The following is a 13894-nucleotide window of genomic DNA, read 5'->3' as shown; positions in this document are numbered from 1 at the left end:
ACGGGGCCAAACGATTGAGGCCTTTGGAGGCCAAGTTGTTGAGGCCTTTGGAGGCCAAGTTAAGGCCTTTAACGGCCGAACGGGTGAGGCCATTCGAAGGCCAAGTCGTGGCCGAACGATCGAGACATATGAAGGCCGAGGCCGAGGAGTTGAGGCTGAGAGGGCCGAACGATTGAGGCCTTTGGAGGCCAAGTTGTTGAGGCCTTTGGAGGACAAGTTGTTGAGGCCGAGAAGGCCACGTTGAGGCCAAGAAATGGTCGAGCGGTTGGGGCCATTGGAGGCCGAGAGGTTGAGGCCAAGCTGACAGGGCACCCCTTTCATCAACTTGGTCTTTGTCTAGAGTCGGACATCAGTGCTTCAGCAAAGAACTTGCCGTTCACTACCCGGATAAGCTGACAGTGGTTCATTAAAGAACTCGTCGTTCATCAACTTGGTCTTTGTCTGGAGTCAGGCAACAGTGGTTCAGCACAGAACTCGTCGTTCACTGCCCGGCCAAGCTGACAGTGGTTCATTAAAGAACTCGTCGTTCATCAACTTGGTCTTTGTCTGGAGTCGGGCAGTAGTGGTTTAGGAAAGAACTCGTCGTTCACTGCCCTGGTTGTTGTGGCCAAATTGACGAGGCTAGATGGCGGAGGCTGGATGGCGGATGTACTTGGGGCCGCACGGCTAAATGATCTGACGTTGATGCCAATTTTCACCGTGTACCTGGAGGCCTGGTTTAAGAAAGTACCTGATTACTACGGCCGAGCAGCTGAGGTCTGTGGAGGCCAAGAAGGTCAAGTGGTTGGCTGAGTATCTGCGAGGCCGAACACTTGATCCCAGATTTGGCCAAGTACCTGCGAGGCTAGGTTCAAGGAATTACCTGAGATCAAGGTATGGCCGAACAAATGAATTCGAATGGCCAATCATAAAAGTTGAGAGGCCGTGAAGCCGAATGGTGTAGACCAAATGGCCGCGCGAATGACGCCAAGTGGTCGAGCGGTCGAGACTGAGTTGTCGGGTTGACGAGGCCGAGCGAAAGAGGCCGAAAGGTTGAGTTGATGTTCTTTTGAGGCACCACTCACTAGTTCCTTGTGGCTACAATAGGGAATACTAGCTCGGCCCCACGGTGGGCGCCAAAATGTTTCGGTCGGGTTTGGTGGGACCCTGCTAAAACACTCCTGATTGTATTGAAGACTGGGTGGATGTTAAAGACCGGACGGACGAACATTGTTCAAAGCGCTTCAGGATGAAGACCAGGCGAGCTTTGTTCCAAGAGGGCGACTGTTAGGATCTGGACGAACGTAACTCACTCTCCCTCCTTCTCCAAGCCGGATGAGGGCGTACCTGTTAAAGGTGCTCCGACGCTAAAGTCAATAAAGTGACCGAACGATTATAATAAGTGATGTAAGTAGTGCATAATGTGCAGCGTGTGCAGTCTGCCCAGAAATCATACCTGGGACTCTTATTTATACTGGTTGTAATGAGTTTTTACCTTTCGCTGACCTAATGATAGTCCAATCACGCCTTAATCTTCATTAGGGGCTTTAATGAGTCGTTTATCATTTGCAGTCTGATCATGGGCGGTCGTCCAGAATGATTGGCCTGATGGTTGGCTTGGGAGGTCGGCCAAAATGATTGGCTTGATGGTTGGCTCGAATTGGCCTGATGGTTGGCTCGGCCGGTCGGCTCGGAAGGAGACCGTGCGGTACCCAGGTACCGTACGGTACAACGAGATAGATATATTAAAATTTTTCCAGGATATATATTGATTGATGATATACATATACAGTTGCATAGTTGCTCCTTGTCCTTCTAAAGAACTTGACAAATTACCTATTTCCTGCACAAAAAGAACAAAGGACAAACTTAAGCTAATGTAGTTTTCTTAACACTAGTAATCTGAAATAGATATGATCATTTTAATCATATAAGGTGGCAAAAGTTTGAAATACATACACAATTAAAGTGACAAAAGTGCAATATTATATATTCTGTATATCAAATCTTTAATACTCAAGATTGCAAGAGCTTCTCAATATCTTTCTACAAGAGGAAAAATATAACTTAACTGACATACAATTTTAATCTTTATTTCATGACACTGGACAAATTCGGTTGTAGTTAAATGTGTTGGGTTTCAGTTTAGACTATTTTAGAGGAAAAGTAGCATTTATGCTAACAATCCAACAACATTCACTAAAGTTAAAATTAACCCCTTTTGTTTGCATCATTATTATATGTAGAAATCCAACTTAAAATATATAAACATGATAATATGTTTGGTTGAGAATCCAAATGTGAGTTTAAATCCATAAAAGTGAGAAAATGAAACACTCCATTAATCTATTGTTTTAAGGTTTTGAGTCGAGAGTGGTGTCAATATCTTATGTTATTCTCATATTTAATAACTTTGTGAAGTTCCACTTGATACCATCTTCAAATATTCCTCCTTTCTACTCTTTCAAAAACTTAGTTTCATTTTTTTTGGCAAAGTTCATGGATCACGTGCTTGGTACCAATCTATGTCGTTGATGAGGATGGCTTACCATCCATACCAACTCAATCATGCACAACAATTTTGTCGGAATATTGGTAGTTATCGAGCTATGCATAAATTTAAGATGTGTATTTAACTTTGATCAAAATTCAATTTATACAATCAGACATGATCTATATTAATGTCTAATATTCTAACTATTTAGAATGCAAATTTGTGTTTTGTAACTCACATAATACCAGGCTAAAGAATCCACCGTATTCGTCTTGTAAGGCTTGGGGAAGATCCAATGGAAAAAGGTCACAAATGGCTGAATATATGGATTAATAACATTCTCTATTGTATAAAAGCTGACAAAATCATGAGCAGTATTTCCTGAGGTGTGTAGATTCACTATCCTTAAGGACTTATCCGCAGTGTGTTGCGCAAGTCCCCCAGGATACAACATGAACTTCCCATAATATTTTTGAGGATCTCAAAACTAGCAAGGATCTGTCAAAGGAGTATAAAAATAACCCAGAATTATTTTAGAAGAGAGAAAGAGCTAAAGAATGAAACTCAAAAAATAGGAGAATGAGAAAGACTGAATTTGGTGTATTTTGGAATGGAGGAGGAGCTCCCTATTTATAGAGCTAGAAAGAATCAAGAAAATAAAAGAAATTAAAAAATCATAAATCATTTAATTAAAAAAATTTTGCACGTTGAAAGAAAATGAACGTTGCCACCCAACGTTCCAAAAATCAAGCTCATAATTTAATGTTTTTAAACAACACATTAACTTTTGCAATAATATAATATTAATATATTATAACAATCCCCCACATATTGCAAAAGAAGTAGAAAGAAAATTCTTTGACTCAAATAGTTCAAACACTAAAAGAAAGATAAGAAACTTTTATTCTAGGTCTCATAGGATGTAATGCATCAGAGCTGGTATAGCAAGCTATATGAACCAGTCTTAGATTTAGAAACTTAACACACAGTGTAGTTGATATAGCAAGCTATATGAACCAAAGACACTTGACGTGTGTTAGAGGTTTATCAATCACAATACACCCCCACAATCCTTGCTATTATTGTTGTGTTGTGCTTACTAGGCCATGTGCGTGCCTGGTATTCATGAGTGCTCTAGAGATCATGCCAAGATCTCATGCAAGCGGCCTCACTGACACTCATATAGGTGATTTCATCAAGTATATGTTGCAAATCATACACCACCTATAAGGGATATGAAAATCATTAAAAACTTTGTTTAAGCTAAACTTCTTTCACCACGTAGAATTTTAATAACAAAGTTTAGCCTCTCAATAATGCAGTCTCTAGCACTTTCATACACACCATAGGAATGGACATAATTGATTAAAATCAATATAGTGCTATCAGAACTAACAAGTGACTTGTTTTTACCCATATGAACCTTATTCATGGGATCTCCAATCACAAAGGTTGGGTTACCATCACTTGTTTGTTTGCAAGTGGCTTAAGTCTCATTCCCCTCGATGTTTCTAATATCATTTGTCTTCCTAGGGGTTTTGCAAGGATCTACTAGATTTCGTTCTGACTTCACATAATCAATGGAAATAGTTCCACTCTTTAGCAGCTGCTTCACCAAATTGTGTCTTAATTGTATATGTCTATTCTTTCCATTGTAATTCTTGTTTTTAGCTATAACTATTATCGATTGGCAATCACAGTGTATTGACACCGATGGGGTTGGTTTCATTCCTAGTGGAAAAGAAGTTTTTCAACCACTCAGCCTCACTACCAGCCATCTCAAGAGCGACAAACTCAGATTCCATTGTTGATCTTGCAATAATTGTTTGTCTGATTGATCTCCATGTAATCACACCACCCCCAAGTGTGAATACATAACCACTAGTGGATTTTGTCTCATCTAAATCAGAGTCCAGTTAGCATCAGTGTACCCTTCTAGTACAGCGGAAAATCCACTGTATTCAATGGCATAATCCATTGAACCTCTTAAGTATCTCATAAGCCTAGCAAGTCCATCCCAATGTTCTTGATTTGGACATTGAGTGTACCTACTCAGTCTACCTACTGCATAAGCAATATCAGGTCTAGAAAAGCTCATCAAATGCAGTAAGCTCCCAATTATCTGGGCATACTGAGGCTGAGACAATGATTCTCCTTTATTTTTCATTAATTTAGAATTAACATCATAAGGGGTACTCACTGGTTTTAGGTCATAAAACCTAAACTTCTTAAGAAGTTTCTCAATATATTGTTCTTGGGATAGTAATATACTATCTCCCTTCCTTATGATTCTAATACCTAAAAACACATTGGTTTCACTCATGTCTTTCATGTCAAAGTTTGATCCTAGAAACAATTTAGTTCTAGCGACAATCTCAGTGCGTGTATCAAAATTTAGCATGTCATCCACATACAAACATATAATGACACAATTACCATTTTCAAATTTAGAATACTATCAATATCATTAAGTGAAAAACCAAAATTTATTTTTTCGAGTAATTAAGTAAAATTACCTACACCCCCACAATTTTAAAAATATTTTTTAAAATTGGTAAACGAGAAAATACCTAGTTGTGCTTTTCCCTTTGTAGGTAAAGTATACGAAAATTTGCTTAAGTACCTCATCTTCTTCGTCCTCATCCGCAGTCCTTACAAATTCGATCAGAAGCCATCGTTGTTGCGAGCACCTTGGCAGCCTCCGAAGTTATGGGTTTCGCAAACACTATCTGAGTTCGGAAAACAAAGTTTTGATCATTCGGGATTGAGTTATTGATGTCAGCCATAAGTCCTTAAGATTGTTGTATAAAAGCTGACAAAATCACGAGCAGTATTTCCTGAGGCGTGTAGATTCACTGTCCTTAAGGACTTATCCGTGGTGGGTTGCACAAATCCTCTAGGATACAACAGGAACTTCCCATAATATTTCTGAGGATCTCAGAACTAGCAAGGATATCTCAAAGGAGTATAAAAATAACCCAGAATAATTTTAGAAGAGAGAAAGAGCTAAAGAATGAAACTTAGAAAAGAGGAGAATGAGAAAGACTGAATTTGGTGTGTTTTGAAATGGAGGAGGAGCTCCCTGTTTATAAAACTAGAAAGAATAAACAAAATAAAAGAAATTAAAAAATCACAAATAATTTAATTAAAAAAAAATTACACGTTGAAAGAAAATAAAGATTGCCATCCAACGTTCCAAAAATCAAACTCACAATTTAATGTTTTTAAACCACACATTAACTTTTTGCAATAATATAATATTAATATATATAACATTCTCATCAATATTTGATTGTGAACATGTGAATATATTCACACACATATGAATACAGAACGGATTATATGTATGACCATTAGCCAATAGTTCGTTGATGAGATCGTTGGAATATCTGATTCCTTCTTGGTTTATACCAGAGCTAATGTTTCCTTCTGCATATTTTTCAGAGCAGTGTAAATGATTTTTTGACTGATTGAAACCTTTAAACATGAAACTAATTCTAAACCGCCTGTAAATATTATATAATTTTATTTTTCTTCTAATATGGCGTCATTTTATTATAACTGCCGCTATGTAATAGCCACTAAAAAATTATTTTTCTGCTGGTGTTTCAACTTGCAAATATGAATAATTAATTTGCAATTCTTGAATTATTCAAGGCATGACATAAAATGACAAAATATGATTCAATATATATCGTGAGGGTCTTGCCCACAACAATTGGAATTATTAATGAACCAAATTTCAAACTGACTGAAAATAACAATGATGATTGTTTGATTGATTTACTTTTCTAAACATTATTTATTGTAATTCGTAAATATAAGTTCATGCATATTTATTAATGGTGGTTCATAGATGACCCTTTTGCTTGCAGCATTCAATTGCATCTACAAACATTTCCTCCATGCTATACTTAAACTCAAATCCAGCATCCGTAAGTTTCTTGGAGATTAAATGTGGAAGCTTGACATCATGAAATTTCTTCACCTCGCTAGAAGAAGAAAAACAAAACCAAAATTAAAATACAATTATAAATTTGAGAAATAACTTTGATGCAGAAGGACAATAGTTCAGAACTCACTCTACAGATATTTGAAAATTGGGGTATTTGGCTGAAAGAAGTTCTGCTATTTCTTCAACATCTGCAATGAATGGTGAGCAATTATACCTCCCTTTTGGATTAGGATGATGAAGGAGGAAGATATGTGCTCTCGCAATATCATCAACATGTACCATATGAAGACGAGAGGCACCAAACGGATTCTTCTTACCTGCACACCAGTAACAAAACTGACTTGTAAAATTAGCCTGATGAATCATGGAAAATACAGAGCAAGAAATGCTTAACGGTGTGACTATTGATATACAAACTATGGTGTACTCTGATAAGAAAAAAACTTCCATTACAAGGGAATTAAAGAATCATAGTTCTTTGTTAGAGGAAGGATTGATAAAACAAGATATGGTATAGATTTATCTACACATAAAATACATAAGAAACCTTTTAGAATGGTACCAAAGTAAATATGTGATAAAACCAAACTCATGAAGATGCTTTGTTTTAATCTTTTTAGGTCTACTTTTGACATGAGACAAATCAAAACTGATGAACAAAGAATGTTGAAAAGGGTCCTACAGATTGAGAGTTGCAGGAGTTACCAAATAAGAAAGAGAGAGTGGTATAAACTGAGCCAGGGAGTTTGGGACAGATGAAGGGTCCAAGAACAAAAGTAGGAATGAGAGTGACAACATCCAAACCATGCTTTTCTCCAAATTCAATAACTGCTTTCTCTGCCATTGTCTTAGAAATTGAATATGCCCAAGCAAAGGGCTTCAAATCTCTGAGAAGATTTTCATCACTCCAATAACTCTCATCCATCACATCATCTTCTTTCTCCTGCCAATAAACAGCAGAAGCACTGGAAGTGTACACAACCCTCTTCACTGTCTTTGAATTCAGGCATGCTTTCAGAATCCCTAATGCTCCATCAATGCTTCTTTGGGTCACCACTTCCTCTGGTTCATTCAATTCTATGTCAATTGGAGTGGCAGTGTGGAGCACACCAAAACACCCTTCAATTGCTCCATTGAAACTCTCTGGGTTGCTCAGATCAGCACTGAAAATTTTTAACTTTTCAGATGCTCCTGGAAGATTTGTGAGGAAGCTCAAATCCCTCTTGCCATCTGTCAAATACATAAACTCATTGTTCTACAAATTTGGTTTTATGCCCATCTTAACATAACACAATGAGAAATAAGAATAACAACATCATAAAATATCTTTCAGAATTTCATATCAGATCCACTGAGATGAAAGCTGTATAAATGATTTACCTGGATCAGGTCTAACAGTGGTATGAACAGTGTAACCATCCTCAAGTAGTCTCTTGATGATCCATGAGCCAATAAACCCTGTGCCTCCTGTTACACAAACTCTTCCTTTTCCTTCTTCCATTTCTGGGTTTTATATTTTTCCTGCTTCTAGTGTTGATGATTGTGCTTGAATCTTCATGAATGGATTCATATATACACACAAAAAATCAAACATTCCCTACATGGCGGCTTTTAATTGACTATTATACTGCTTTTTTCAGTCATGGAGGATAGATATCATTGCTCTTTCTCAAAAGAACAGATCAATTTTTTATTATTTTTTAATAAAGAGATCATAGTTATATATCTTTAAGTATTTGTTATTTGTTTTTAATTTTTGAAAAATTATAGTTTGATTCTTGATTTTCTCCTCTTCTTGTACAGACCTTTTGTTATTTTTTATTTATTTACTTTCTACCCTCTTTCAAAATAAAGAGCAAAATAAACACTCATTGTACTCAATGAAACTAAGTAGAAAAAATATGATATCTATATAGATTAAATGAGTGGGAGAAATTACAATGAACAGAAAGGTAATAGAATGATTATATGAAAAGGAAAAGAAAATGAGAATAAGATTATAATATTAAAAACATGTCAAATAGGAAAATTCATTATTTCTAGAAGAGAAAAGACATTTAAATATAAAATTGTCAAATTGACTCAAACAAAATTAATCAAATTTTCCTTCTGACTTTTCCTTCAAATTGTACTTTTCAATGCAATTTCTAAACCATTGAAAACCAAATTAAAGAACTGATGAAAAGAAGAAAATATATGTTTTTTTGTTGCTCTAAGCTTTTTAAAGTTCACAATTAGTCTATTTTAAAGCAATTGTTTGTTTGCCTTTCTTTTTCATTTATATTGAATAAAGGGTTGCAAATTAATGAGTTTAAGGGCGTTGATTCTTTGTTAGATTCTAAATGAAGAAATTTGGAAGTGTCTTACCTCAACATTTCCTGCCTCGTCTCTTTAATCATTAATCGCTAAGTTATATTGAATAAGCATAAAACTTTAATGTTGCATGTTATTAAGTATAAATCTTGGGATGTGAGTTTGAGGCAGTACATTTCTCCACTTATTGAATTTGCATGAAAAAAAAAAGTTGACTCTCTTTTCAATTTGCTTACAAAAGTTTAGGAGATGCTTCTTTTTACAGACAATGAGTGATTTGTTGAAATTAGAACTATGATTAATCTAATTATATTTGAATTATATGTTTTTTTATTGATATTCTATCTTGTACTTTCATGATAAGATTTTGGGATATTAAAGTGGTAATAAAATACATTTTAGTTTAATAATAAAGTTGCTAGTAAATATCATAAAATCTTATAGTTCAATAAAAAAAAAAGTAATAAAGAAGAAAAGAATAATATATGATTGCTGAAAAGGTGTATTGTGTTGTGAAAAGAAAAAGAAAAGAAAAAATATATGAGATACTAATGATAATAAAAAAGCCATAAGGAAGACATCTATTATAAATATATATTATGAACCTCGACATGATAAGTTAAACAACTCATGATAACCTCGGCAACATAACAATTCAATAACTCAGTTACAACTTAATAATATCTTAATAACAATTAATAACAATACAGCAACAATTTCTCACCATTCTAATCGATTTCATTATTTTAAAACATTTATTAATTCTAATACTCTTTTTCTAAATTTTTATAAATGTATGCTGTATTAATTTTACTACAAGCAAATTAATTAAGTCAGTTATTTAGTGGTGGTTTTAATGGCTACTATTTTAATTTCCATCCATTAAACCAGCCTTATAGAATTTGGTATGAGAAAGTATTATAGCGGGGATTTAATACAACCACCGAAATAATGTCATTAAAATTATTAGAGTCGGTTTTTTAACTATTTTAAAATTAATTTTAAAGAAATTTCATCTAGTATTTAAGGACAGACAGTTACAACGCTGAGAAAATCATAACTTTTTTTAAAAAAAAAAAAACAACTATTCAATATTTAGTGACAGTTTTAATATTGGTAGTTATCGACTTAAGATGTCTATTTAAATTTGATGAAAATTCAATTTATATAATCAAGCAATGATCTATAATTAATGTCTAATATTCTAGCTTTCTTGAAACCTTTAAACATGAAACTAATTTTAAATCCCGCTTGTAAATATTATATAATTTTATTTTTCTTCTAATATAGCGTCATTATATAGTAACTGGGGCTATGTAATAGCCACTATTTTTTTTCTAGTGTTTCAACTTGCAATTATGAATAATTAATTTGCAATCGTTGAATTATTCAAGGCATGACATAAAATGACTAAAAGAATATGATCCAATATATAACGTGAGGATCTTGCAGACAACAACTGGAATTATAAATGAACCAAATTTCAAATTGACTGAAGACAACAACTATAATTGTTTGATTGATTTACTTTTCTAAACATTTGCTGTTATATAGTATTTATTGTAATTCATAAATATAAGTTTATGCATATTTATTCATAGATAACCCTTTTGCTTGCAGCATTCGATTGCATCTACAAACATTTCCTCCATGCTATACTTAAACTCAAATCCAGCCTCCATAAGTTTCTTGGAGATTAAATGTGGAAGCTTCACATCATGAAATTTCTTCACCTCGCTAGAAGAACAAAACCAAAACCAAAATTAAATTACAATTATAAATTTGAGAAATAACTTTGATGCAGCAGGACAATAGTTCAGAACTCACTCTACTGATATTTGAAAATTCGGGTATTTGGCTGAAATAAGCTCTGCTATTTCTTCAACATCTGCAATGAATGGAGAGCAATTATACCTCCCTTTTGGATTAGGATGATGAAGGAGGAAGATATGTGCTCGCGCAATATCATCAACATGTACCATATGAAGACGAGAGGCACCAAACGGATTCTTCTCACCTGCACATCACTAACAAAACTTCCTTGTAAAATTAGCTAGATAAATCAGAACAAGAAATGGTCAGTAGTGTCACCATAGATTTACAGACCAAGGTATACTTAGATGAAAAAGGACTTCCAGTAGTTTCACATGAGATAAAATTATTAACATACATATATTTATATATATAAGATATTTTCATTATTGGTAAGAAGTAATACTGTAAACAAATTTGTGAGAACCTGACTCAAAGTTCACATTACGCAAAAAGTTAGGTATGTTATTGTGTTGATCGTCCTTACATGTATATGCTTATCGTCTCGGAAGATAAAAATTAACGTTTATTTTAAATAAAATGACTAAAATATATCTTATTTTCTTTTAAAAGAAGGATTAAAAACAAATTTATTTGATAATTTTGAAACTAAAACCATATTTAACACAAAGGGAAGAAATAAAATCACACATATGTAATGTTTTGTTTTAATCTTTTTAGGTCTACTTTTGACATGTGGCAAAGCTGTAACTGATCATCAATTCAAATTTCAACATGAGACGAATCAAAACTGATGAACAAAGAATGTTGAAAAGGGTCGAACAGATTGAAAGTTCGCAGGAGTTACCAAATAAGAAAGAGAGAGTGACATAAACTGAGCTAGGGAGTGTGGGACAGATGAAGGGTCCAAGAACAAAAGTAGGAATGAGAGTGACAACATCCAACCCATGCTTTTCTCCAAATTCAAGAACTGCTTTCTCTGTCAATGTCTTAGAAATTGAATACGCCCAAGCAAAGGGCTTCAAATCTCTGAGAAGATTTTCATCACTCCAATAACTCTCATCCATCACATCATATTCTTTCTCCTGCCGATAAACAGCAGAAGCACTGGAAGTGTACACAACCCTCTTCACTGTCTTTGAATTCAGACATGCTTTCAGAATCCCTAATGCTCCATCAATGCTTCTTTGGGTAACCACTTCCTCTGGTTCTTTCAATTCTATGTCAAACGGAGTGGCAGTGTGGAGCACCCCAAAACACCCTTCAATCGCTTCATTAAAACTCTCTGGGTTGCTCAGATCGGCAATGAAAATTTTTAACTTTTCAGATGCTCCTGGAAGATTTGTGAGGAAGCTCAAATCCCCCTTGGCATCTGTCAAATACATAAACTCATTGTTCCACAATTTTGGTTTTATGCCCATCTTAACATAACATAATGAGAAATAAGAATAAGAACATCATAAAATATCTTTTATAATTTCATATCAGATCCACTGAGATGAAAGCTGTATAAATGATTTACCTGGATCAGGTCTAATAGTGGTATTAACAGTGTAACCATCCTCAAGTAGTCTCTTGACGATCCACGAGCCAATAAATCCTGAGCCTCCTGTTACACAAACGCTTCCTTTTCCTTCTTCCATTTCTGGCTTTTATATTTTGCCCTGCTTCTAGTGTTGATGCTTTTGCTTGAATATTCATGAAGGGATTCATATATACACACAAAATGTCAAACTCTCCATTCATGGCGGCTTTTAATTGGCTATTATACTTTTTTTTTTGTCATGGAGGACGGCTATCATTGCTCTTTGTCGTGTTTAAAAAAAAGTCACACACAAATAATTGAATTTTTTTTCATTAAATATTGAACACCTTTAAATAGATATAAATAATTAAAATAAATACAAATAAGACTTTGAATAAAATACAAATAATAAAAATTAAAAAAAATAAACTGACTCAAAATAAAAATAATTATTTAATTTATCACTATTTTATATTAACAAAATAAAATAATACTTCACTTAAATAAATGAATAATCAAAACTATCTATTCTTATTTTATCTTATTAAAATCAAACTAAACATCATTATACTTGTAAGGGCCTCGTTTTCTTAAAGGGGTGGGGAGCATTAAATGCTGGGAGACACTAGTTGACACAGAGGGAGGTAGGTTTTGTCTTATTTGGAAAAATGGGGAGCTTGGATGTTGAAAAACTGCAGCAAAAGGGGAGCAAACGTCCGGATTTTACTCTCTTTGCTGGCACCTTTCAAAAGTTGGAGACGTGGGAGATAAAAGGGGGTGTTGGGTTCTGAAATGGGAGAGAAGTTCTTGCTGCAAAGTTTGTGAAAGAGGTGAAGCTTAGAGTGTTGGAATTGCTTGGTGCTGCAAGTTTTGGAGAAGATAGATCCAAAGATTTTACAAAGGAAGTCTTCAAGAGGTAAGGGGAGCTAGATCTTTTGTTTGATTGATGATATATGTTGTGTTTGATGCAAATCTGGGAAGGAAGGGATAAAAAATTGGGATTTCTGGGTTTTCTGGACATCTGGTACGATTCTGCAGAATTCTGCAGATCGCGCGTTCGTCCAATTTGGCTCCAAATTGGACGTTCGTCCAAATGGCTCGACCAATAAGTGGTCGGCCAAAATAACCTGAGCGTTCGGTTCTTGTTTCTGTATTAGCAATTCTGAGCGTTCGGTTTTGAGGTTTCAGTGATTTAAGCTTGCGATCTAAATTTGATATTCTTAGGTGTAAATCTGGAACGTTCGGCCTTTGGGTGTATTAGTATAATTTGATATTCTTAGTTTAAGAGCTTGAACGTCCGTTTTGGTGAATTAGTGAGTGTAGCATTCGGTCTTCATATGATATTCTAAGTTTGAATCGTAAACGTTCGGCTTTGGTGTATTAGACAGTATAAGCGTTCGTTCTTAATTTAGTATTCTTAGGTTTCCCTCTTGAGCGTTCGACATTGGTATGATTGTGATGTGCGCGTTCGGCCTAGGAACTGATAACGTCCGTTCTTGTAGTATTCAGGAATTAGCGTCCGGAAGAGAGCGTTCGTCCAAATGAGGTTCGGCCTTGATATTTTAGCGTTCGGCCAAATAAGTGTTGAATCCAATAGGACGGTCGGTTTTTAGCGTTCGGCCAAATTGTGTGGAATCCAATATGACGTTCGGCCTAATTGTGTTCAAGCGTTCGGTTTTAGCGTTCGGTCAAATTTTGTTAAATCTATTAGCGTTCGTCCTAAGTGTCAATATAAGCGTTCGGCCTGTTAGTAAATAGCGTTCGTCCTAAGTATCAATCAGCGTTCGGCCACATAGTGTTGAATCCAATATGACGTTCGGTTTTAGCGTTCAGCCTAATGATTCAGCGTTCGGTT

At 35.0% G+C, this 13894-nt stretch overlaps 2 protein-coding genes across 3 annotated transcripts; both read right to left on the bottom strand.

Annotated features, from left to right (window-relative positions):
• Positions 1-6155: 6155 nt before the first annotated feature.
• Positions 6156-8079, bottom strand: LOC124819945 (vestitone reductase-like). The gene is made up of 4 exons (XM_088109973.1): positions 7809-8079; positions 7134-7658; positions 6556-6745; positions 6156-6465 (listed from the first exon to the last, which is right to left on the bottom strand). Exons 1-4 carry the CDS (start codon positions 7927-7929, stop codon positions 6324-6326), a joined length of 978 nt encoding a protein of 325 aa, XP_087966099.1. The 5' UTR covers positions 7930-8079; the 3' UTR covers positions 6156-6323.
• A 2064-nt stretch (positions 8080-10143) lies between these two features.
• LOC124819946 (vestitone reductase-like) lies at positions 10144-12212 on the bottom strand. Of its 2 annotated transcripts, none has more exons than XM_088108407.1 (4): positions 12037-12212; positions 11362-11886; positions 10569-10758; positions 10144-10478 (listed from the first exon to the last, which is right to left on the bottom strand). In XM_088108407.1, the coding sequence occupies exons 1-4, from the start codon at positions 12155-12157 to the stop codon at positions 10337-10339; spliced, it is 978 nt and encodes a 325-aa protein (XP_087964533.1). In that variant the 5' UTR covers positions 12158-12212; the 3' UTR covers positions 10144-10336. The 2 variants fall into 2 exon arrangements, with proteins under 2 accessions (XP_087964533.1, XP_087964534.1); XM_088108408.1 differs by having other exon boundaries at positions 11362-11935; positions 12037-12208.
• Positions 12213-13894: the final 1682 nt, after the last annotated feature.

This window comes from Vigna umbellata, chromosome 3, assembly GCF_029865625.1.
Source record: "Vigna umbellata cultivar VRB3 chromosome 3, Vumbellata_1.0, whole genome shotgun sequence".
In the NCBI taxonomy this organism is placed as follows: domain Eukaryota; kingdom Viridiplantae; phylum Streptophyta; class Magnoliopsida; order Fabales; family Fabaceae; genus Vigna; species Vigna umbellata.
The sequence above is the reverse complement of the archived record's forward strand: the minus strand, read 5'-3'. Positions and strand labels throughout refer to the sequence as shown.